Source organism: Vanessa cardui, chromosome 11 (genome assembly GCF_905220365.1).
Source record: "Vanessa cardui chromosome 11, ilVanCard2.1, whole genome shotgun sequence".
In the NCBI taxonomy this organism is placed as follows: Eukaryota; Metazoa; Arthropoda; class Insecta; order Lepidoptera; family Nymphalidae; genus Vanessa; species Vanessa cardui.
Window position 1 is genome coordinate 12,925,162 of NC_061133.1, and position 27,846 is coordinate 12,953,007.

Sequence of the window (27,846 nt, forward strand, 5' to 3'; positions counted from 1 at the left end):
TATTATTTAAGACATTTATTTCCGAAGTCAATGCTTCTAGAACAATAATTACATCTATAATAACAACTCATAATCAAATTTCACACAGAGGAAGGCACTTTCGAGTGTTTATCGCTACAAAGAAACATATAACGATATAAAATTAAAATAATATGTTATTGTATAGACGTATAATATATTCTTATAGATATATTTATACAATTCGAATTAAAAAATATATTTGAAATCGATTAAATTTTAATTTTATTCTATATGAATGTAATATTTATTTATCGACTAATAAATGACATATTAATAAATCAACAATATATTATAACAACAACGGGCCCGTTACCATTTTGCACTTTTCAAATTAACACAAAAACATTGATCATAGTAAAATTATAAGACATATTTAATTGAACACAACATTTTGAAATAAATTATAATAATAATGATATTCAGAATCAATAATGCTAGAGCAACATAAACTATAACATCTGTAAAACAAATAATTTGTATAAGGATACTATAGAATAACAAAACGCGAGTGAGGCTTATGTTTGACTTGCATCAAAAGCACTGAAACGGACCCTTTACTTAAATAAATTCTACTAAGTTGTATTGTTTATATTTGGCTATTTAATATTAACATAATTTGAAATATTTTTCTACCTACATATAATTCTTATACAGTAATAATAGAATTATTTGCAACCGTTTAAAGTAATCATATAGAAATGGGCACAGCATAGAATTCATTCCTTTAAATTTTATTTAAAACACGCATCAACTGTCATAACGCGAGGGTAGAGTGAGAAGTAACATGCAATACTCCCCCTTAACGCGATGCGAATAAATACCACATTTGTAAAAATACAATAATATTGTTTTGTACCCTGTGTGTATGAAGTTGAAAGGAGGTTGTATATATTACTTTTTCATACAATTCCGTGTACAACTTAACTTCACTACACCCAACCTTTAACTTTATTCTATTAAAAATATTTTAAATGCAATGAATATCGAACAATGAGACATGAAATGTATATAATATTCACATTATTTAGTAACTTTTATATTCTTTGAATAATTTAATTTAAAAAGAAAACTAAGTGGTCTGTTTTGTAGTAACTGTTCAAAATTCTAGTGAAGAGAATATATGAGCTCACTGTTCACAGATCACAGGATATATTGGAACATCATTTATCACTTGAGATAATGGCCTTTGATTGAATTTAAATAACCAAAAAGTATTATTTAAAATCCCCTCATAACCACAATGTAATCCTGGCTTTATATAATTATTATTAACGAACTTTTTCTTAAAAGAACCTCTTTGCACGTGTTTAAATTAATACCCCCACCTCATAATTGTATTGTTTAAAAATATAGATTTTAATGTTTCCATCCCTTCACAAAGTTTCTACATGAGGAACTAAACAACAAAAGTTGTAGAGATTGTATAGAAAATCTAGCATGTCCTACCACAGCCTTACAATACTAAAATTATAGTTTAAATATAGAACAAGAGATGATATTTGTTACTCTACTAAATGTAATTCACTATCTCTGATACATTTAAACGGCATAAGTTTAACTTAATACTCTAGAACGGTAACATTTGAATATATATGAATATAATGAAACCTATTAGTTGATATTCGATTAATGAGATACATTTAAATCTCACTCAAACAGATCAGCCATAAATAGCATCGCACAAAGACATATACAAAAGACTCCACACAACATCCTCCAACACAATTCATTATAATTACATTAATGACATTACAATTTCAAATAAAATATTTCAATATAAATTTATTATTAATTTAATAGAATATTTTTATGTGTTCAACACTATGATTTAATATTAATTTTCCAGTATTTGGCAACTTTATTGTATTTTATTATAAGTTTCACATCACAGCTTGCAACCATCTTATCAAACACACCATACATTCGGTGTATCATAATCCACATTCATATGTGATGTAATTTATGGCTGATATGATGAACATAATAATGTTATTTGTGACGTCGATTGTAAGTAATAAAAAATAGATAAATTTCATGTTTGTTTATATACTTAAGATTTTTTGGAAAACTTTCATTTTTAACGCTACCCAATATATGTGATGAAAATATTTCCAATTTTGCGCTAGAATTCTTCTACAGTAGCTGGCAACACGGAATATGGTAATGAATGTATGGCGCTGGTTTCATTGTCATGTTTTTTAACGATAATGACCAAGTTTCTTATAACCTATCAACTGTTTTTGGTAGGCTTAAACCAGAAAACTTAAGAAATAAAAATAATCGCAGCGAGCTTCATGGAATAACACTTAAAATACACATTGAAAACTTACATGACTCAAATTTTATTATTACTTTACAACTTTGGCCTTTAGTAAAATAGAGTGTGTTTTTTCATACCATTATGCCAAATTTTAAAATAGTTTAAATTTTTTGTTTATGAGACATTCAATAAGAATAAGACATACACTTGACATATCATTAAATTTCTACATGATATGTTATTAGAATGTGTTAAAAAGTACGTCTAAAGTACTACGCCACAGCATCCTATCGTCACTGGAGAGTAAGAAAGGCTAAACCGCCAAAACAATACTTACGGGACAATTATTAACTTAATCTTTAAACATATTTTCCAAAATATCATTTTTGGCACTTATGCCTTTTCACTTTGCACTTCTAATTATGTAAATGAAAGATTCTCAAATTAAAAAAAAAAATTCATACAAAAAAAACTTCGAGATAATAAAAAAATAATCTAATATAAAAAATAACATACCTTCGGTAAAGTATAAATATGATATAAAAAATAAATCAAATTAATCTTTGCATCTAGTAATAAAGATACAGGGGAAAAATAGTTTCTTTTTCTCTATACAATATAATTTTTGTGTCCAAAATCTACGGTTCTATATACATTATCCTTACAGTTTAGAGGAAGGTACGACATCCCGCCACCACGGCGTTCGCTCGAAGACACCGGGCTGACTGAAGAATGCTTTCTGGAGATTCTGGTACAACTGAAAGTATTCAAACACGTTGCATTATGGTGTTGGCCAACATCACATACATTCTGATTCCTATGAAAGTACCTAAAGTAGCTTAGTTACAACTGAAAGTAATCAAACGAGTTGCATTATGGTGTTGGACAACATTACATACATTATTCTGATTCCTATGTAAGTTGCTAAAGTACTTGGACTGTGGAAAAGCAGAATTAACGACTATGGAAAATCAGTAGTACCAGCGGTACCACAAACACCCAGACCCAAGACAACATAGAAAACTAATTAACTTTTCCTGTATCGATTCAGCCGGGAATCGTCTGTGCCTTGGAGTGGCGTACTCGTGAAAAGTAACCACTCGACCACTGAGGTAATCGAAATATAATATTACAAAGTTAATATTTACACACGTTGTAGAATTTCTATAAAATTGGACACTAGCATGTGTCTAATTTCCTTATGATGTTTTTCTTCATAGCCGAGCACGAGATAAATTGTAAACACATATTAAGCACATGAATAAAAAATGTATTAAGATGCGAGCGTTCTAACCACGGGGCCATCTCGGCATATCAAATTTAGTCAATCACATAAAATTGAATCAAAATCGGTTTAGCAGAGGACAGACGGCCAAAGATACTTTATTACTTACACTCGTGAAATTAAACAGGCAATGTCTTAGATATCTTACTAATGTGTATTAAGTATGTCATGTCATAACTTACTTTTCCATCACTTTTTCCCAAAGCGGAGTTGAGAACGAAGTCCGTCGGCGCAAGCGAGTCCACTACACTAACGATATCTCCCTTCACTTCCGAACAGAGTTCCAACAGCGCATCCCTTATTAATCTCGCCATTTCCTCCCCCTTGGAGAATCCCCCCTGGTACAACTCCACCAAGTTATCATCGAGGCACCACAGACCATACAGACAGAATAGTTTCATCAGCACCGGCTGCAATTCCTTCTCTTTCGTTTCTATGGCTTCTAATGAGAATATCAGCGTGAGATACTCCGCGTACACTTTGGTGAGATTTTTCCACCGGTACACCTGACAGTTGTTCCTCGCCTGGACTTTGGTGAGCCCCTTGGCGAGTTCTGCCTCGTTCTTTTCGTGAGTGTACTTCAATAACCAGCACAGAAGCCACTTGTAGGTCGAAATTATAACTGTGGACAAATATTATAATATTAATCTATATATAGGCCTCTGCATCTATGACAGATGATTTAAGCAGCACTTGCGTTCATGACTAAAGAGACCAATGCGAGAGAGGATCCTTCGGCCGCACTCCCGACAAGTGTATGCGCCCCCGGGTGGGCGGGGGTTTGAAGCCCGCTCATGACGCCTAACGCGTTTTTCCTTAAGAACTTTAAACCAGGCATCGTCATGCTTTGATTGACCTGCGTGAATAAGGCGTCGCCACTTGGCACGGTCCTCGACCAGTTCCTCCCATCGGCTGCTAGGGATGTTAAACGCAACCATATCACGCTTAGCGCAATCTTTGTAACGGAGCATAGGCCGCCCAACAGACCTTTTCGCATCCGCAACCTGTCCCAGCAGTATTTGCCTTGGCAGACGAATGTGCTCCATTCGATGCACGTGTCCCAGCCACCGTAACCGTTTTTTTTTTAGAATGGCCGTGATGCTATGCAGTTGTGCCTCGCCTAGGACAGACTCGTTTGTCACTCGATCCTTCCACGTGATGCCCAGAATGTTTCGAAGACAGCGCAAGTGAAATGTGTTCAGTCGGCGTTCTTGTTTTGCGTACGTTGTCCACGTTTCTGCTCCATACAAGAGTGTGCTTAGGACACATGATTGGTAAACAAGCATTTTCGTTTTTACCGTAAGGTGTCTGTTGTCCCAAGCCCTTGAACGGAGCCTCCCGAACGTGGAGGCTGCTTTGCCGATGCGGGAGTCGATCTCTGCATCAAGCGAGAGATTGCTCGACAATTGCGACCCAAGGTAGCAAAATTTGTTAACCACCTGCAGAGGTTCGTCGTTAAGCAAGATGACTGGTTGTTCTAAACATCCTTGCGCTAAAATAACGGTCTTCTTACAATTTATGGACATTGAAAAAAGGTGGCAAGCTCTGGCAAATTTGTCTATTAGGTTCTGGAGTTGAGCCTGGTCATGAGCAACAAAGGCAGCGTCGTCAGCGAAGAGAAGACTATCTACAAATAGGTCCTCCCTGTAGCGTTTGGACTTGAGCATTGAGATGTTGTACAGCTTACCATCAGTTCGCGTGTGTAAGTGGACGCCCTGCTGTTCATCCCCAAAAGCAACCTTCAGAAGCACCGAGAAGAATATTCCGAACAAGGTAGGGGCCAGTACACAACCTTGACGAACGCCACAGCGTACGTCAAATGGCGTAGATATGTTGCCATTGTGCAGGACTGTGACTTCCATACCTTCGTGGAACGATTGCACTATCCTTAGGAGTTTCGGGGGGCATCCAATTCTGACAAGAACCGAGTATAACCCCTCTCTGCTCACGGAGTCAAAGGCCTTATTTAGGTCTACAAATGCAACGACTAGGGGTGTATGTTGCTCCCTACACTTCTCTTGTAGCTGTCTGAGTGAAAATATCATGTCGACAGTTGACCGTTGGTACCTAAAACCACATTGTGCCTCAGGGTATACGCGATCGGCGAGCCTTTGTAGTTTGCCTAAAATGGCCCTAGCAAAGGCCTTACCGACGATGCTAAGAAGAGATATTCCGCGGTAACAGTTGCAGTCGCCGCGGTCGCCTTTGCCTTTATAAAGAGTGACAATGTTAGCATCTCGCATATCCTGAGGGACGTAGTTTTCTTCCCAACACTTAGCCAGGTGGTTGTGGAGGATGGGCAAGAGGCACTCAAGCTTGACGACTTCGGTGACAACATCGTCTTTACCAGGACTCTTTCCGCATTTGAGCTGCTTGACGGCCAGATAAAGTTCCTCTACGGTGGGTGCGGCGTCTAGCTCGTGCCAAGATGCCAGTTTCGGGACAAGCTCCACCGCATCTGGCTTAATGTCCACTGGGCACGAGTAGAGAACCTTGTAATGTTCTACCCATCTTGCCATCTGACGAGTGCTGTCTGTTATAACAGAACCGTCGATTTCTTTGAGAGGTGCCGTCTTTTTTGGTGTAGGTCCAAGAGCTCTTTTGATGCCTGCGTAAACCCCGCCAGTATCCCCCGCGCTTGCGCACGCTTGGATGCTTTGGCAAAGCTCCGTCCAATACGCATTTGCAAAAAAGCGCGTGCTGCGCTGGAGTGCGGCTTTTGCCTTCGTGTCACTCTAATTTCCGCTTACGCACCAACGCTTAATTCAAAACCAGAGACCAAGGACCAATTCTATGACCAGCTCGAAGAGACAGTACGTAGGGTAAATCCAACTGACAGACTGCACATTTTGGGTGATTTTAATGCTCGCGTCGGTCAGGACACATCAGCCTGGCCTGAATGCCTCGGTGCAAACGGCATAGGTAAGCTAAACGACAACGGGCAACGATTGTTGGAGTTTTGCTCAAAGCACCAGCTGTGTGTCACCAACACCTTTTTTAAAGGCAAAATGATGCGGAAAGTCTCGTGGATACATCCTCGATCTAAACACTGGCACCAATTAGACCTTGCTCTGTCAAGAAGGAGGGACCTGCGGGAAACGCTCCACACGCGGGCGTTTCACAGTGCCGATTGCGACACCGATCACAGTCTCGTTGCTACTAAAGTTCGACTTGTCCCCAGGAGAGTCCATTCTTCCAAGCCGCTCGGTCGAAAAAAGATAAATCTTTTTAAGACTCGTGACATGGAGGTAGTGGAATCTTTTGGGAGACTTGTCCGTGAAGAAGTTGCAACTTGGGACAGTACGGCATCAGCGCAAGTCGAATGGGAAAAACTGAAGTCTCTTCTGACTGACACTGCAGGAAAAGTGTTTGGGTATCAAAAGATAAAATCTTACGACTGGTTTCTAGAAAACGAAGAGCACTTAGTTCCCTTGATTGACTCAAAACGCCAAGCCGCTTTAAATTTTCGCCTCAACCCTTGCGATGCGACGCGTGAATATTAATCTAACATTTATATAAACCAAAATAGCAACGATATTTAGAAGAATTCGTTATGTAACTTTCTGTTCCTTGTAAAATTATATATATATGGGTTGCCTCTTTGTTTTTATAAGGTAAGCAGATTGGCAAATGTGCCACAGGTGGCACTTGGCGTGGTGACCACTTAACAACAGGATGTTAAGTGGTCACCACCACTCACTGACATTAGCACTGTTAGAAATATTAACCATCCTTTATTTCGGCAATGCGTTACCAAAGTTAGGAAATAATTTGTTATATCTCTTGCGTCTGTGGTTAAACTGGTATTAAAATAATAGCTGGGACTGCTGCTTGGCGGCAGAATATCTCATGAGTGGGTGGTACTTACCCAGCCGGGCTACCACTGAGTTAGGTTTAGATTAGTATCGATAGTGAATATAGCTAGCAAGGGGTCTCACAGTCGGGGTTCTTGAGTTCGTCGGTGGTAGTGGCGCGGAAGGCGGCTGCGCGCATGCGCGGCAGGTCGCGCAGGAAGGCCACGGAGGCGAGCGGCGAGTCCACGTCGGCGCCCGCGCGCGCAGCCTCGTACTGTCGCAGCAGCCAGTTGCCGGCCTGCTGCGACAGCACGTTGTTGTCGCCCTCGTACGTCACCGTGGGCTCGTGGTTGCTGCGGATGTCGCCCAGGTTGGAGCACTGCGAGGGGGGGCATTAAAATAACTATCACGTACTAGCTTTTGCCCGCGACTTCAGGTTCGTCCCGTCTAGTCTAGTAATCGCTTCGTAAATAAGTCATTATTTCTCGTACAAAGTAAAGGATAAAAAAATTGTTATTGTGGGTTATTCCTAAGAGATAAACATATACCATCATGGACTTTTTTGTAGACCTTTTTAAGTTGTACAATACTGTAGTACATTGTTTTGATCTATCTTGTAGGATTCAGTCAGCGTTTGCAATGTAAGCGCAAAAAATGTGTTTTTTTACGACCTCACATTGGAAACCTCAAAAATTGTAGCCTATGTGTTATTCTGATGTATAAGCTATATTGTGGTAAAGTTTCATTCGAATCCATTCAGTTGTTTTTACGTGAAAGAGTAACAAACATCCATACATACAAACTTTCGCCTTTATAATAGTAGTTGGAATCATTAAATCGAGCTCGTGGTAAGTTTAGTACCTTGAGATACCCGTGTCCGCCGCAGGCCTCGCGCGCCTGTTGCGCGGCCCGCAGCGCGCCCCACGTCAGCAGCGGCTTGCTACTCGACACCATGGCGTGAATCTCTGACACAGCCTCGCTCTACACGCGAATTGTATAACCATTTGAAACTTACAATCATTTATTTATTTATTTATTTATATACTCTTTATTGCACACCAAAAATAATAGGAGTAAAACAAAAACAAAGAAAAGAAAAATGTACAATAGGCGGCCTTATCGCTAAAACCAATATAATCATAGTCATAATATGATATTGGAGAAAAGAAAAAATTGTATGAAACACAAAAATTAAAGTTAATAGTATTAGTAAGTAAACCTTATTTTATACTAATACTTTAAAGCTGACATGTTGCAACAACAACAACAAGCTATATAAGCTATTGAGAAGACTCAAAAGTAAATTTGACTAAGTCCAACTTGAAGGCACAATCAATAAAAAATAGACACACTCTACTTCATAGAAAACAATTTGGACTACCGACGCAGGTATTGAGATCATAAAATTATCTATGAAACCTAGGAGCGGCCGCAGAATGCCTTAGATATTTTCTGCGACTTATCCACAGTTTTTGATTGTGTTCAACGTGGAACTCTGCTCAAGAAACTACAGCACTACGGAATTAGAGAATTTGCGCTCGACCTTTTGACTTCTTACCTGGAATAGACTTCCGAGGTTTGACGTAAAAGGGACAAGGTCTCCTGGGGTCTCAGTTGCTCTGGGGGTCCCTCAAGGATCAATTCTCAGACCATTTCTATTCCTCATATACATAAATGACATGCCCTTTCTTGTTAGGAATAAACATAATATAGTATTGTTTGCTAATTACACCTCTTTGTTTATTAAAAGTAATATGAAACAGTAAAGTATGACAATGTAAACAATGGTCCTCCTCAAAAAACCTCTAATATTGTTCAATATCAGAAAGCGTTTAAAATGCTTCTTTTGCCAAATTTAACAAATTGTTAAGGAACGATTTTGTGCGAAAGGTTACTAACTAAATTAGTGAGTTTATGATTGATAGCACACCTTGAGAATGCAACGATCGCCTCCTGGCTATTTCTATTCATATTCAATATATATTTAATTAATTTGACTAAAAGAAGATCCGTTCAGTTTCTTTCGCAGATTCTTTTCAAGTCAGGGTTTCTTTTTCCGAACAGGTGTTAAAGTTTACTTTGACAGTATCACTAAGTAAGTGTAATGCTACGACATTGAATAAAGGAATTTGAGTTTGAAGCAACAAAAGTGAATACAAAATCACAATCAAATCAACTGAGAATGAGTTTAGTACTTAACAATTCTTGCTAACAAGAGACTACGAAATTAAAAGCGAATACAAATTTTGGATAGTGTGTAATAATAGCGTCGTGGAAGTCACAGCGTGGTGGAATATGTTCCATACCTTCTCCAAGGGAGAGGAGGCCTTTAGCCCAGCAGTGGGAATTTACAGGCTGTTGTTGTTGTTGTTGTTGTTGTAATAATAGCGATTCTTTATTCAAATGTTAAACTCACCAAATTGTCCACCCGGTGTCCGGCGTTGGATTTCTCCACGATGTTCAAGTAAACGTACGAAAATTTACCGATATACAACCGGTAGATAACCGCCGCAGCGACGTGGCCGAACAGGCGCCATTGCTATATGGAATATTATATCAAAATAATAATAATGTATAGTATTCATTGTGGCATTTAAAGAATTATAATTTACAATGTCATCGAAGTTGCTACCGGAAGTAAAATGAAATAGTATAAAGTGATTATTTAATTAAGTTTAAATTATAAAGAAAGATATATCAATCGAGCACTTTCTATAGGCCATACAGGAGATCTTTTAGCAATGATCTAAAATGCAAATCTAAGGTTTGATATCTTTACTTCTTCCGATTGGAATCCGTATAGTAAGATATTGCGTCTAGGTATGAAAGTGACATAGTTAGAGAAGGAATGGTGTAAGTGTGTGACGGGTGTTAGAGTACGCACGTGCAGCGGATAGTCTATGAGCGGCGTCTCGCGTGCGCGCTCGCCGAACTGCGTGCGCGTGGCGGCGTAGCGCACGGCAATGCTTACGGCGCTGGCCAGCGACTGGCAGCTCTCCTGCATGATGCCAATGCGCCCTGCCCCGAAACCCGGCTTATATTATCATATATTCTGAGATGCTTTAGATCTTATAATCTTAATTCGGATTTATATTTTGACCGTAAAATAAATAAAAATAAAATAAATAAATAAATAAATATGAGACAACATCACATACATTACTCTGATCCCAATGTAAGTAGCTGAAGCACTTGTGTTATGGAAATCAGAAGTAACGACGGTACCAGAAACACCCAGACCCAAGACAAAATAGAAAACTAATGGTAATCTACATCGACTCGGCCAGGAATCGAACCCGGGACCTCAGAGTGGCGTACCCATGAAAACCGGTGTACAAACCACTCGACCATGGAGGTCGTCGTCAAAATGAATGACTTTTAGTGCTTTTTTACCTTCGAAATATTTTTCAAGGAATATGAATACGTTAAATAACAATACCTGCTGATAAATTCTCCAAGGCCGCTCCGAGTATCCTGGACGGCTCCGAGAAGGAGCTCTCGTATGTGCCATCTTCGGTGACATCCGCTGTTCTGTTGAGAAGATTTTCGCGCGGTATTCTGTACTTGTTAAACATTATGAACCTGGAACAAATAAATATATAATAATCAGTATTTCACAACGGCAAACAAATTTCTTCTAGAAAAAAGTTTTAAAACTGTAATACATGTCGATTTCAGTTTAAATTAAATTAGTAATCAATGTATTTTTCTTTTCTATTAATTTATCTTGAGTTGAGTCATTTAATAGTTTTAGATACGATGTAAGTATTAAATTTCAATCAGTTTTACTAAAAGGATAATTTAACATACTTTATAAATATAATAAGGAATACTGGTTACATATAGTAAGGAAAACCCGTAAAACTGCTAAGACGGAAGGAAAAAGATTATTATTTATTTTTCATTACTTAAGATGTTTGTATCTGTCACAAGCGAATACAATATCCGGTAGTGCAAAATATGGTGATTTTTTTAATGACAAATTAAGTTTAAAAAATAATTATTAATATTTCAAATTGTTCATTACTAGCGGATATTCGATTTGGAGTTTGTATTCTCTTTTATTACGTCAAAATTATTAACCGTGCGCTCTGTCCGATATTTATTCGATTATCTGAAAATTAAATATTTCCACGCATATCTATGAAAAGGTAATTTGACGAGAAATATCTTATTTTAATTAAAATGTACATCAATCGAGAAAATTTATGTTTATATAATATCATTGATACAATTATAATGATTTATAACACACGAGACCTTTAGCTTTTACGCAATTAATTATGTTTTACGAATTAGCGTTGTCATATATTATCGGAATATCAATTACTCGACGACCTTGAATCATAAAAACATTATAGTCGCATTGATTAACAAAAAAAATCGTATTGGCATTTTATTCACACAAATGAAGTCAACCGATTTCCTATAGATTATTTTTGTATCAAATATAATTCCTAGTTTAATAGCTTTTAGTTGTGCCGACAGCGAACAGGTTATTTTGCTAATATAGGGTAGGATAGAGAAGAAATGACACGAATGAGATGATACGGATGAGGTAAAGAACTCAATTAAATTTTGAAGACTAGTAACAATAGGCTATTTGACTGGTTTTTAAAATCCATTTTATATTATTTAGTAGAGATTAAGGAACCCAGTAAAAGTTGATTTTTTTATTTTTAGTACATATTTGCCGAAAAAAATCATATTAAAATTTCCATATTTAAATAACGCGCGAAAACGCTACTTTGACAATATGGCACTGCAATGGGGTCGGTGACGTCACTTTGCTGTATTTTAATCTGTGGTACATATAGTAGAAAAGCAAGGTTTAAAAGAAAGTTACTTCATCATAAGACCGGCCAATCAGGAGCGTTTTGTGTCACGTGACAAACGTTTGAAAAAAAGCATTTTTATTTATTGATTTTTGAATAAATTAAATATTATTTTCAAGTTTCGTTAGTAAATAACCATTTCCAAAGTCATAATATATACTGATTACAATAATTTACAATTTATTTTTCGCATAGTCAAATAGCCTATTTCCATGTTAATCCTTAACCTAGAATAGCACAAACATTGAGGATTAATAAGAACCCAACTTGGAAGCTGTATACCCACTGGTACACCTTGTAGGACACGTTAATTATCATTGTTTTGTCATCATTGTTTTTTTTTAGATTAAGTTAGTCAGTAGTTTTAGTTTACATATTTTTATTTTTGTTGTACTTCTTTTTTTTTGTGTCTCGTGTCCTATTAAACATTTCTTTCTTTCTTTCTTTTAAATAAGTAAATCTAAGGTTTTTTTATCATTTTTCTTATTTCCATTGGAGTATTCGATTCGGCTATTATTATATTTAATGTAAGTAACAGCCTGTACATTTCCCACTGCTGAGATAAGGCCTCCTCGTCCATTAAGGAGAGGGTTTGGAACATATTCCACCACGCTGTTCCAATGCGGGTTGGTGGAATGCACATGTGGCAGAATTTCGATGAAATTAGACATAGCATTATAAACACAAATTAAGCATATTAAGCACATATATATAGAGGTGCTTGCCTGGGTTTCAACCCGCAATCATCGGTTAAGATGCACGCGATCTAACCACTGGGCTATCTCAGCTCCTAGCATATATTTAATATAATTAACATAATATTTAAACAAAAAAAAAGTTTAAATCGAAAAAGTTATCCTTAAATGAGGGTCAAGGACGCGTGTAACGTTATCGTATTTATTCGCTATCATGAAAACATCGATTATGAATCATAACATTTTTGAGATTGTGACAATCCATTAGCGATAAGATACGGCGATATACGAGTATTGTGTTCTACCTTGCGTCACGGTAGATATTTATAGTCAATGTTAATCGAACAAAATATTACTTATACAATTAGTTCAGTTAGCTAACTTTAAAAATGTAAAAATACATTGGTAGAAAAAGCATATTATTCGATACAAGATTTTATAGGTGATAAAAAAGCGTGAAGTTAATACCTGTTGACTTCCAAGCAGGATATATTAATTTAAATAATTGTATTTAACTGATATGACTTTGTAACATGTAACATTTTTTAAATGTTAAAAAAGAGTAACTACTGATTTTGCCGGTTCTTCTCGGTAGAATCTACTTTCCGAACCTGTGGTATCTTCACTTAATTGTTAAATGACGATTCAAAACTGCTTATAAAAGCCTACTTGAATAAAGTTTATTTTGATTTGATTTAAATGATCATCTTTCAGGGTTGAGGTTTAGAGACTGTAGCCATGAGAACGTGAAGATATTGTGATGTACAATAGTACCGCAAACATAGTTAATCTAAACAATTCACTTGGTAGTAAGGCTTTGTGAAAGGTAGTCTGGGTAGGTACCACCCACTCATCAGATTTTCTCAGTTTTATTAAGTTTCGGTTTGAATGGTGATCGAGTGTTACTACAGGCATAGAGGTCATAACATCTTAGTTCCCAAAGTTGATAGCGCATTGGCGATGTTATGAATTGTTTCAAACTGCGCAATTGTCTAGGGGCAGTGGTACCTTCAGATGGACCATTTGTTCGTCCACTTACTTATGTCATACAAAAAAAGTTTGCGCAAAACCTCTATTTTCAGGTTAAGTACCCTATAGTTTATCTTTAACAGTAAACAAGTCCTCTGTTGTCAACTGTTCTCATCATGGAAAACTCACCCGTTATCAATGCCATTGACGCCAATCTTCTCCCCCATATCCCCGACAGTGAGACCAGGATACGTTTCCAAGGTGTCCGGGTTCCGGATAGGCACCACGAACCCGTGGAGCCCGTGGTTCGTGCCATCAGGTGTGATCAACTGCGCGAACAGCAATGTATGGGTACATGTTCTACCTGAAAGTAGAATTAGAAAGATTTATTTAGAGAGCTGAATTCATGGAAACTTTTCAATTATATAATATATACTAGTTGTTACCCGCGGCTTCGCTAGCGTTTTATGGGTGGATTATCAGGTTAGGCAAGAAAAGTAGCCTATGTCTTTCGCTGGAGTTCAAGGGTGCTTCAAAGCAAATTTCGGTTCATTGGTTTGACAGTGAAAGAGCGGCAGACAGACAGATAGAATTGCTTACACATTTATAATATTAGTTTAGATTAGATAACATTTAAGCAATAGATGGGAAGTTACAACTATTGTATGTTTTTGCCTCAATCAACAACAGCCTGTAAATTCCCACTGCTGGGCTAAAGGCTTCCTCTCCCTTTGAGAACGTTAGGAACATATTCCATCACGCTGTTCCGGCTGTGCGGGTTGGTGGAATACACATGTGCCAGAATTTCTACGAAATTTGTCACATGCAGGTTTCGTCACGGTGTTTTCCTTCACCGCAGATCACGAGATGAATTATAAAGACATATTAAGCACATGAAACAGCGTTGCTTGCCTGGGTTTGAACCCGCAATCATCGGTTAAGATGCACGCGTTCTAACCACTGGGCCATCTCGACTCCTGCCCCCATCGTCCTACCATTAAACGGCAGTACTAAGCTAGTAGTTGCTATAGTGTAATCACAGGCACAAAGGACATAACATCTTAGCTCACAGGGTTGATTTCGATGTGAGAAACGTTTAATATTTCTGACTCTATAGCCGTTGTCCGTCTACCTTAAATATAAAAAATACAGTAAAATGTGACCATCACAAATAAGCCACATAAAACAATTGTTACTACATCCTCAATGCCGACTAGTTTTCGTAAACCAGCTGTGTGAATTTACGAACCGTTAATTTACTATAAATAGCTGTTTGAGAAAAACTAATACGGTAATCAGAGATCGTACGTAATTGGTCAAAACTAACGAACGACGCGGACAAGCGGCTAAATGTCAGTCTGATCGACACCTCGTGTGGTGCAGACGTGTCGACTTTACCTATGTCACGTCTGCTTGCTTAATCTGTGTCTTCATTCAAATCAAATTAAAACAAATTATGAATTTATTAATAATGATATACATTTATAAATAGAAATTTTGCCATTGGCTTAATTGTCAAAATTGAACAACTAGTTTGCCGTCCGCGGTTTCGCAACAATGGCAAAATTGTCCTTCCTTGTAGTTCAAATTTTCTTCACATCTAATTTCATCAAATCCCATTCATTGGTTTAGTAGTTAAATAGCGTCAGACAGACAGGGTTACTTTCAGATTTATAATATTAGTATAGATTTAGCTTTGACTTGAGTGAGTGAGCATGCCAGATTTTTTTTTAATGTCATACATATTTATGTATCAGGTATTTTAGTAATTTAAGTTACGAATTCTAATATTATTGGTCACGCTTGCTGACCGACCATTGTCACTCACGGCCATTGAATCGCCTTTATGTTCGTTTTTGTTAGTGAAAAACATTTCGTTACGTCTGTACATCATGTAACCTTCATTTGTCAATGATTTCGTTTTGGGATCAAAACCAAATCAAAAGCCTGTAAATATCCCACTGCTGGGCTAAGGCCTCATCTCACTTTGAGGAGAAGGCTTGAAGATATTCCACCACGCTGTTCCAATTTAGTTTGTTCACGATGTTTTCCTTCACCGCCGAGCACAAGATGTATTATAAACACAAATTAACCACATCAATGTTCAGTGGTGCTTGCCAGGGTTTGAACCCGCAATCATCGGTTAAGATGCACGCGTTCTAACCACTGGGTCATCTCAGCTCTCAGTCCATAATCGCCTAGTGGTTAGGATCCTACCTTGTGGAGAACGGGTCATAAAATAAATCTTGTTTATTTGAAAATTGCACACGTAACAATTTGGTTTTATAATAAGTCTAAGGAGTGCAAAGGTAAATTGTAAGGCGGAAACGAATAGAATATAAGTCTTATCCCTTATCGTCAGATATCTTTCCTAAGATTGATATCGCATTAATAATATAAAATACACCTAATGCCATCGGTGTAGTGACAAAAAACTCACGATTCTTTGATAAAAATACAAATAATCGATACGAAATTTGAACGTGCGATTCTTAATTCATAAAGATTAGGATAGCATTATCATTCAATAGAAAAGAACATTATTTTTATATATATGTACGTCTGTTGCATACCTTCTAAACCACTACTACGATTTTGATACGGTTTTCAACATTATTAAGATAATTACTCCGACGTGCCTGTTATATATAACATTTATTTGATGATATTTTTTGTTTGTGATCAAATAGTTACAAGCTACTCAAGCTGAGTTAACTACATGAAGGGCAAAGACTACGTAAAGTAATAAATAGTAGATCTTATTTATTAAGACAAATCCACGTCAGTATAAGTATCGTTTATTTAAATTAGATTAAGTAAATATTAGTTTAAAATTTAGAGCAGTTTAGTTCTTACACTTTTTAAGCGTTAATGCCTAATACTTCTATCAAAAAGAAAAAAATGACATATTCTTAAAAATATAAATGACCGTTCAAATTTTTGAATTTGGAATTATTTCGAGATATTACATATTTGAACAGACCCACCCGTCTGCATTGGAACACAAACTATTCAGATATACTTTTAGCAAACAGCATTATATTATGGACATTACGTTCCGGTGTGAAAGGTGAGTGAGAAAGTGTATCTACAGGCACAATGGACATAATATTTTATTTACCATTGGCGACGTAAGGAATGGGATATTCTCTTATTACACGATACTAATAATGTAAGCGAATATTTTATTATCCTGTACGCGTTCTTTATAGGTTAGTAGCTACTGAAACAAAGTCGTAATCTACAAATATTGTATAAATAGCGTCGGTGAGTACGTGAAACGGAATGAGAAACGACGACCTTAACCGTGATACAGATCGTGATGACGTCATACAACCACAAATTCACAGTTTTATAATGCGCTATGTCTCATAAAACAATAATAGATGCGATAGCGTTTTATTCAAACGAATTTCTTCTACATGTTACACTATACTTAAATGGCAGAAAACGTCACGTGTAGAAAAAACACTACAACCCCTCCAGGTAGGGTTGCCAGGCTGATAAAGCCGGACATACTTGGGCTTAATGTTGTCTAAAATTTTCGCGATTATTTAAATAGTTGGGCTTTTTGATTGTGTGTCCGGCCAAGATAACCGATGTCCAGCTTGTCCGGTTTTTTAGGCGTTTTATATTTTATTTATTTATCCGCAATCGTCATATATTCGATTTTATTTATGTTTAATTAGAATTTAGCAACAGTTATAGTAATAATCAGAAAAGTAATAATGTAGGGTTTTTATACCCATATGTCGGTTTTTCTCTTTTTTTTCTATTAGATACGAATCATATTTTATGGTATAACTTTATTACTCTTTAGCTTCTTTCTCACTTAAATGTATATGCATGTGTTGTTTGTCTACACAAAGTTACAAATTGTTAATATTTACGTAGCTTTATTATAATTGTAACGTATCAACCCATTTGATTTGTAACTTGACGAACCTTAAATAAATAAATAAATAAATGTCCGGAGGAACTAGCTGGACTGTCCGGCTGATAGGTTTCACGACCTGGCAACCCTACCTCCTCCTCTTCCTCTTTTTTCCTCTGTTTTTCTAAACGTTTTTATAGAATATTATAAAAAAATATTTTTTGTTAGTATCTTAATTAATTTAGGATTTTTAATGACAGTAATTTTTTTTTCATTCAATTGTGTTTGTTTTTTTATCTTATCTAATATTATAAAAGCGAATGTAATTCCGTTTGTTACCTCACACAATTTTTTTATCTAAATGGACTTAACCCCTGAGCCGATTTTGATAAAAAATAAAATATAGATTTTTGAGTCCTGGGGCTTTTTCTAAATCACCCCTTGAGAGGGGTGCTATATGTAAAATCTTATAAATTACGAGCGGGTGAAACCACAAGCTCAGATAAAACATATTTTTTTTAAACTTATTTTTTGTTAATGTTTTAATTCCCACGGGGTTTTATGACTTTATTTCTTTTAACGTTGAGGATAATTGTACGGTTTAATTATTCTTAAATTTTTTATTTAATATATAATATACAGCTACAACTTCCTTCCCACCAAGCGTCCCACGACGCCACTTAGTTTTTGTTGTTATTTAAAGATGATTATTAAAAAAAAAATTAAACTTAGTTAGTCATTGTTCTGTTATTCACATGTCGCCCTTAAATACCTATTTATAGGAAATAATTAGGACTAATAATATTCTCTTGTACTTGATGATTTTTTTTTATGATATTGGATTAGTTTAGTTTGAAGTTGGTATTACTAATTACTGTTTTTAAAATACAAAGGGTAAACACACATACATACTATAGTACATAGATACTCACTCACGACCAAAATAAATTAAACATTGCGTGCAAAGCTTTTACACAAAGGTTTTAAAGTTATTTAAATATTTAAACAAATATTAGTTGAAAGACACAATTGCAGCGATTTGAATTTTAAATGATAATACATAATTAATTCAATGGGAAAATATATAACGGGAAATTCAATATGATATCAAGAATTTCGGCTAAGGACGAAGAACTTTACATTATTTCCGAGATACGAGTCTGTAAATACTGACCAAATTACTACATAAAAGATTTGCTCGGCAGAAACACACGATTTATCGTCACACAGTGAAGACTCAACAATGATCTTTACCAGCCAGCTTTAAATATCTGGTCCAAAAAATCCATGAGGTAAAGTTCATGCTTTTTACCCGACCCGGGATTTAAACTCATTACTTCAAAGCTCTACTACTTACAAGTCAGCCATAAGACCAACGAGTCTACATTACAAAGAACTATTAATATTGATAGAAACAAATATAAAAGCAAAAATGTTTCATCGAAACGTTTTAAGGTGAAGGTTATCTAATTTATTGTTAAAATCAAAGCAATCTATTATCTAACGTTTGACCTAAAACTGTACCTACAGGTTGACCTTAACCATGATAGATATTATGCTTGACAAATGATTTAAAATGGAATAAAACTAGTTATAACGGATTTGAATCGCGTATATTAATTATTTTTGACATCCCGACGTTTCGAGCACTTTACAGCGTTCGTGGTCACGGGTAGATAGGTAGGGTAGGTTTAAAATGGTTTATCTGAAGTAAATCGAATCAATACTTAATTATTAAATGTAATAACAAACACTAACAGCTGTTCGTCCCGACTACGTAAAAGTTAAATTTTCAAAGATCTTGCTACATCGAGAAAGTTGTAACTATGCAGAAATTAAAATCAATAAACATATATAGTTTCGGATATCTTGTGATGATATAAGTCATAGATATGTAAGTATATATAGATTTAACTGTATTATAACATAATTATAACGTTAATTCAGCATTAGAGCAGAGATTTGATTTATCTTTATTTATATATCAATCAAGTTGTATTACGGAATCGTCTAAAATATCGAAACTATATCGTAAGTCAAACTTTGCTTATCGGATTTTTTTGTACGTGTTTAAAGAGGGCCTCAAGGTCACAAGGTCAGATAAATGGTAACATAAAGTAAAACATAAAACTAAAATTTATCAAAACTTCCATCATTTGTTATTATGATAGCCTCGTCAAATATATTGATGATCTCCGTGGTCGAGTAGCGAGTGCACCGGTTTTCATGGGTACGCTACTACGATGTCCCGGGTTCGATTCTCGGCTGAGTCGATATAGAAAAAGTTCATTCGTTGTTAATGTTATCTTGGGCCAGACCCAAGACAACATAGACAAGGAATGTGGTATCGTCGTTACTTCTGATTTCCCATAACATTATAACTACTTACATTGGATTCAGAGTAATGTATGTGATGTTGTCTAATATTAAGACTGTATTTTTAAATGTTGAAAAAGGTTAATTACTGAGTTTCACTTAAAATCGTTTTTAAATGTCGATTCAAAAGTGCTTCTAAAAGCTTTCTTGAATACAGTATATTTCGATTCATATTATATTATATATAAATAGATAAATTAAAAAAAAATCACACGTAGTTTTACCTAGATTACCAACCCAGCATTTAGCCGCCTCGAAGTCTGGCGTGTGCACGACGAACTCCTTGGTGGAGGCGTCGTAAGTGGCCGTCGTGCGCATGAGTCGCGCGTCCGACCCGTGCGCGATCTCAGTCAGCGCGAAGCTTGCTAATATCTGCGGAGGTCAGAGTTATCTAATGACTCACTTCTGTGCTACACCAACCTTTGAATTATCGACACCTAACGTAATCCCCACAAACGTTTAGAACGATAATTAATAGATAAATTTCATATTTATAAACAAGTGTAAAAGTAGAATCGGGAATTTGTTAGTCAGTTAATTTCAATAGAATTTACATTTCGAACCAGCGCGGTGATTATTTTAGATAAATATTTAAGAATAAATCTTTTAAAACGACGAGTTCTATACCTAAACAATATTATACAGGGGTATGGCTCTGTCATACCAGTAATCTTCAAACCTTACCCTAATAAAGATTTATTCGTTTCATTTCGATTCGTTAATTCTTGGAACATAATCATAACAGCTGATTGTTGCGTCATTATGACAAATATTTTACATATGTATTTTACGTAAATCTCCAAAATAATTTTATTGCAGTTTGGGCGGGAATGTTTACATTTCAAATCTTCGATATAAACATTATGTGTGTGCACTATTTTGAATCTGGTATATGTATTTTGTTGCGAGTTTCTGATCACGATATGACCTTTGCATGATCTTCGGGGACTGTTAAAAATTATCCTTTATTAAATGATTTTAACGTTCTTTAATATAATTCTAGGATTAGACGATATCGAAATTAGCAAATTGATAAGCCCTAATGCCTACAAAGCGACTTATCACTCAAATCTCAATCCAATTAATCCTTGTTAAGTAAAAAAAAATGTTACCGAAGAAAAAAGGAAAATTAGGTACACTTATTTCATAAATATGTATATGGATATTATCAAAACAAATGTGAATTACAAACAGGTAGTAAGTAAGAGAGGAAGTTTTGCTACTTTTTTTTGTCGAATTTATGCAAAAATTTATAACCCCTAGGACGTATATCTTTAATATAATAAGAGCTTATCTCTTGTCTAGTGGCTTAGAATGGCTTATTTATAAGGTTCAAACCGCGATTTGGGCGAACATAAAAATATTGGGTTTTCTGTCAAAGAGTTTGTTATTAAACTCTCGTGCTTTCGAAAGTACGTCAATCCATTGGCCCTGCTGAAGCTTCTTCCCTAATCATCTTTTTTCCCTCTTGGAGCAAAAGAAAAGTGCACTTGTGTCTGGCACTAATATACATTATAATATGTTCTGTGCAGAACACTGACCTCTCCGCAGAACAAGGTCAAGCGAATGGGACTATAAAGAAAAGCGATTTTTTTACTTTGTAACTTAAAAAGCAAACGAGCAAATAGGTCAACGCAGAGTCACGGTCATAGCTACCCATAGATACTGGCATCGTTAAAAAGTACCTATTAACTGTTCCTCACATCTATACGCTACAATTATGAAGAACAAAATGTTATGTCCTTCATACCTATAATTAAGCTGACTCACCAATCTAACAGAGAAACCCATCAATATAGATGGTACTTCTGTTTGATTTACATAAATTACATTAACAGCCTGTTTCTCCAAAATCTCCACACGATACTCCAATGCTGGTTGGCATACACATGTTGCAGAATTTCTTTGAAATTAGTCACATGCAGGTCACGATGTATTCCTTCACCACCGAACACGAGATGAATTAAAAACACGAAATTTTGTTTGATTTGGATCAATCATTATCAAACATCTTATCCTCATATATTATAAATCCTCGTCTAACTACTAAACCGATGATCATGAGATTTTGTATGCATTGTCAGGGATACAAATGACACTAGTTAACTAACACCTATCACTGTGATGGTGGGGATCACACACGCGAGCGTGAACTATGTACACTATAATTGTATATGTTATTTTCCTGCATACAAATATATCTAATTTGTAATGAAATCAACATCCCTGAGGATAATTGCGGTTTTCCCTACGAGACTACGTCTTGGAAACATGAAAACAAATTTCCCTAAAACGTAATCATGTCTTTAGTTCAGTAATATAATTATCGTATGAGTTAATTACATTTTTTTCCTTTGATTGTGAACAGTTCCCTATTATATATCTCTTATATATAAGGTTACAAATAATTATTGATTTGTATCCTTATATATCGGAATTAATGTTTATTCTTATTCGTTGTCTATATAAGGATCGTATGTATAGATCGGTTAGTTATGTTTCGTTGGCACTTACGACGTTTTGCAATGCGAAAATCGTATTGAAATAGTAACGAAAAGTATTTAGGAATTGAATCGTAAAGTATTATTTAATATGATAGCATCTGTTAACATACTAGCGATTGGATTTAAGCCCACAATACTCCCTTACTAAAACTTAATACATTAATGATCAATTAATAACAAGTTATCATAAGTACCTAAATTAAATTAGAGAGTTAAAAAATATCTAATACATGAATTTATAATCGATATGTATCGAACATAGTCCCAAATACATTTAATTGAAAATATCATTTTGCAAATTATCTTTCTAATTAGCGAGTAACATGAATTATATAAACTGAATACATATAGAGCACGATATATGCGTCATTTCACTATAGATAGTGATAAACAGTTACCTCTCTGTGCTTTATCGTCGCTTCGTAGAACTTCAAGTGTCTTTCTGTACCCAGCGAGAGGAGAGCGTTCGAGAACAGGTATATACCGATGGCCATCTTCACGGAAACACTTGGATTTAGCGACTGGACCGCCTCGTTTATTGTCATTATTGTTCGTGTCTAAAATAAAATAGAAAAAATTTAATATATATACATTTTTTTATTGATGGATGGATACATGGTCACCACTCACATATATTAGCGCTTTAGAAAATATTAACCATTTCTTACATCGCCCATGCGCAATTAAACTTATAACTAAGATGTCACATATCTCTTGCGCATGTTACATTGGCTCACATACATTCAAGTCGAAATGCAACATTATTAAATATTGCTATTTGACGGTAGAATTAAAGTAAATGAGAGATGTGCAATGTAAATCAAGTGGGTCAACACCACATATATTGGCACTTTAAGAAATATTAACTATTTCTTACATCGCCCATTCGCAATTAGACTTGCTAACTAAGATGTTACATCTCTTGTGCATGTTACATTGGATCACTTACATTAAAGTCGGAATAAAACAGTATTAAATATTGCTATTTGACAGTAGAATTAAAGGAAATGAGAGATGTGCAATGTAATTTCGCTGCTGGTTATATTCGCTTGGGAAGAGACACCGCTCAACTTCACATTAGATATTGATAATATTATAAAGCTATAGTTTTACAATAAGTAATAAAATCGCCTAAATAGCTCAACACTATAAATTAATTCTACATGTCGAAAAAGAAACACAGTCGGAGAAACACAGATACGATATTGAGCGTTTGGACTATTATGGACATCCCTATTAGTCTCGTATGTGTCAAAACTAACATTTTATTAGTAATAAAAATATTGTTTACAAAACAATAATTATGTTTATTTTAAGTCTTGCGTACAATTTGTGTCTCAAGAAAGTCATGAACCTGTCTAGCTAGTGATACCGTTCAGTAACTGGTAAAAGTTTTTAAAAGGAAATGGCGACCGAGAACCAAATAGAAACTCATTACAAGGGAACTTCATGTTTATAACCTTACTCGGAAATATTTTTTTAAATTAAAAGATTGATGATTTTCTTTTCCTTCTATACTACAAAATTATTTAGGATAAATTTACTTTAGCAACGATGAATTTAGCAAAAATAATAATTCCGTAATGTCTAAATTATTCAATAAAAGCTCACATCGGTCTAAAAAAAGGCTGTGAGTAGGACGAAATATTTAAAATTGGAACGTAAATTAAAAAAAAAAAAAAACAATTTAAAATATTTTCGTCGTGCACCTATCTTGTTAAATTTGAGTCGCTTTTTTAAGTTTGTATTGTTTAAAAAAGAGCGCGAAACCACAGCTTATAAACCCGATTAATAAACAAAATATACAACAAATTGAGGAATCATATCAGTGTGACTTAAAGTTGTATGGGATTTCATTCGTGTGTCATTCCCACAATCATACGTTTACCTCAACAGATCATCAATACGGGCAATTCCATGTTATGTAAAAATAAGATTTCCTTTTAATGAAAACAATTGCTAGATTCTTACTATTTCTTCTCGTTAGAGGCTGCTTTCCGATACGGTGCTTTTTAAATATTGACGATTCAAAAACGCTTCTTTGTGAAGTTGACTTGATATTTGATTAAAAAACAATATGCGGCCTTAAATCCTCATTTAATTTATTATCACTTACCCGTTTGCTATAGCTCGCGTTGAACATTTCCTTCGGAATGAATTTGTATTCGTTGATCTTCTTTAACTGCAGCTGAGTTATTCTCTTCTGTTCTTCAAGTGGAGGTGTAACCGGATGATGAGCAAAAAGAGGATCCTTTTCTAGCGTACGCCATATTTTGTACTATTGAAAAAAAAAAAAAACAAGACTTTATTTATGCCAGACTCTTTAAGCCAAGCTATTCTTTGCTTGTGTATATTAGGGCACAACAATTGGGTTATTGGCTAGAGGGGATGGCGATTTTTACAACAATAGGTTGGTAGCTTATATTTGTTTAGGCGTCATTTATGCTAAAAATATTTAAATTAAACTAAATAATTGAATAAAATACAAAATACAATTTGATTATAGAAAAAAAATATGTCAGTGTATAATAATTTGTATTACCATATCTTATATCCAAGGAAAAAAAGATATATATTAATTAAGTAAATATTATATTATAGCACAAATTTAGAAACACTTATCGCATTTAGCATAAATTAAAGAAGTTGATACAAAATGTTTAGTGGGTAAATATTTGCATTTTATTGCTCATGAATATTGAATGAAAAATAATATTCTAAGATATCCTAAATACCCTAAGATAAGGGTATATTTTCACCACATTACTTGATATTGTTTGAATAATTTTGCACATAGCATCTTAGGGCTAGGATAGGAATTATGACCTGGAATCGGACATATATGCCCATTTTTTGACATCTAACAAATACACTATAATAATCATAAGTACAAAATAAGTAAATATTGTCTGGTTTTTTTTTAAATAATTGAATTTTCTTGTAATGTAACAAGGTACTTATCAAAATTTTTTATATGGAGGTATAATTTACTCCGAGCTGCAGAATTTAATTGTGATTTTTTTAAATAAACTTAAAAAGTAACTTTTTAAGACAATACTGTTTTGAGGATAATTTTGACATGACATTTATTTTTTATTATACCTTAAAAACATTGGGCTTAAAATTTTTTTAGACTACATTCCAACGGAATTGTTAAAAAATCTCTAATTATCTCACATATACATTCATCATGCACATTTCATATAAATATAAAATGTTACTTTTTATAACTTAAGTTTGACATGGTTTACTTTTGAAATTTGTAGAACATTTTTGCTTCTTATAGAATAATTCCAAAAATAATACTTTTTCTAATATTTTTTCTAATTCATTCAAAAAGTCAATACCAACTAATGAATATGGAATAAAGATCTTTGACGGTTTAAATTGTTAACTTTAAATATGGTCTACGATATTTTCTCTATTATAAGTTAAGTTCGACATGGTTTACTTTTGAAATTTGTAGAACATTCTTGCTTTTTATAGAATAATTCCAAAAATAAAACTTTTTCTAATATTTTTTCTAATTCATTCAAAAAGTCAATACCAACTACTGAATACTGAATAAAGATCTTTAACGGTTTAAATTGTTAACTTTAAATATGGTCTACAATATTTTCTCTATTATAAGTTGTTATTGAAACAAATAAGGCAGATTATTCTGTAAAATAATATGTCAATTATACTTGTCATATTATTTTTTGAAACAGGACATAATAAAAAATATTTTTATGTGTTTATTATATGGATTGATGAACTACTGTTTCTTGACTGTTCTTGTCGATAGAATCTACATCTTGCACCAGATCTTTAAAATTATATAGTAAAATGATGATTAAAATATGCTTCGAAAGCCTATTTAAATATAATAAAGTTTTTTAACTATATATTGTTTAATATATATCTCGTATCCCGAAAAAATCTTAATAAACTTATTTATACTTCATAAAATAAGGTAATAGATCCATATATACACTACATAATTCAGTCAGTTAACCGACACATAAATAAATATAAAATCAATTAATGTTGTTCCTATAAATATTTTTTTTAATATGTAACCGATCAGCTTGTCTTTATTCTTTAAAAAATTATCAAAAATATATTTTTGAGTATTCCTTCAAAGTCATTACTACAACAGCAATATTTTATAATTTTTGTTATTACTCTTTTTTTTTTACAATTTATACTGTTCAAGATTTTAAAAAATAACCCCTAAAAATCTTAAAAACTACAATATTCTAAAAAAATTGCTTGTTTAATTATTTCAATAAGAACCCTAAATAAAAAGTTGATACTGAATATTTCAGTGTAAAATATTGTTTATTATAAAATGGACAGCTTTTTTATAATTACGACATGTGCGAGATCATGTCGTAAGTCATAATTATGTTTAATTAATTATTATTTAAAATATAATAATATAGATATATATATATTTCCTAAACAAAACATGTCTTACCTTAAGTTTCAATAAATCAATGTCTCCTTCAAGGGCCAATTTAAGCCGCTTCCAGTTGAACGAAGCTCCATTCCTATATACGTCTAGGGGCCCGCTCGGGAGTTCCGGTATAAAACTTAAGTCTTCCATTATTCTAAAAGAAAAAAAATAACTAAAATAAATTGTGATTCAAGAGATTAATAAATCAAACGCTCTTTGCCCACCACAGTTTTTTAAACTATTTAAACTATAAATTAGGCCTGAACCATTTAAACCCTCACCTTGATATAAAATAAAAAAGTTTACACTTCAAGAACTCAAGGGCTTCAAACCCTCTCACTGGTTAAAACAAGACTAATGTTATGTTATGAGCAGAAAGGCTTTAATAGGAGTTTATATTTCCTGTTATGTATGTTCTAAAATATACACTCCTGTAATGAAGCGCGGGCGGCGGGCGTTTATCAGTCAAAGTAACAGTCTACTGATTATGATAACTGACATATGTCAAATTAAATCTATTTGACTTAACCACATAGTAATGTCATTGTTAAAATAATAATAATTGTTAAGTTTGAAAATATATTTAAGTAAATAAAATAATTAATTAACTATCGAAAAAATTAATAAGTTTAGTCGTAGCAAATTATACAATACTACGAAGTATTTTGTTTTGAATGACTATTTCTAAAATAACAAAGTCTTTTCCAATGATGTACCCATTTATTAAAATAATAAGATAGCAAATGATATTTACTACCGAAATTAAAGTCAAGATATTAATATTCCAAAAAA

The 27,846-nt window shown here is 34.3% G+C and overlaps 1 protein-coding gene across 1 annotated transcript; it reads right to left on the reverse strand.

Annotated features, from left to right (window-relative positions):
• LOC124533540 (peroxisomal acyl-coenzyme A oxidase 3) lies at positions 1 to 27,530 on the reverse strand. Its single transcript, XM_047108894.1, has 13 exons — positions 27,336 to 27,530; positions 27,076 to 27,208; positions 24,730 to 24,891; positions 23,012 to 23,170; positions 20,334 to 20,481; positions 14,049 to 14,223; positions 10,800 to 10,942; positions 10,245 to 10,378; positions 9,777 to 9,899; positions 8,222 to 8,341; positions 7,505 to 7,739; positions 3,749 to 4,188; positions 1 to 3,038 (listed from the first exon to the last, which is right to left on the reverse strand). The coding sequence occupies exons 2-13, from the start codon at positions 27,202 to 27,204 to the stop codon at positions 2,943 to 2,945; spliced, it is 2,064 nt and encodes a 687-aa protein (XP_046964850.1). The 5' UTR covers positions 27,205 to 27,208; positions 27,336 to 27,530; the 3' UTR covers positions 1 to 2,942.
• Positions 27,531 to 27,846: the final 316 nt, after the last annotated feature.

Excerpts from the sequence above, each read along its gene's own strand:
- LOC124533540 (XM_047108894.1), bottom strand. The coding sequence starts at position 27,204 with ATGGAAGACTTAAGTTTTATACCGGAACTCCCGAGCGGGCCCCTAGAC. Across the intron at positions 8,342-9,776 it reads GACACCGGGTGGACAATTTG|AGCGAGGCTGTGTCAGAGAT; the intron begins GTGAGTTTAACA and ends ATTCGCGTGTAG. Across the intron at positions 4,189-7,504 it reads CGAACTCAAGAACCCCGACT|TTATAATTTCGACCTACAAG; the intron begins GTGAGACCCCTT and ends ATTTGTCCACAG.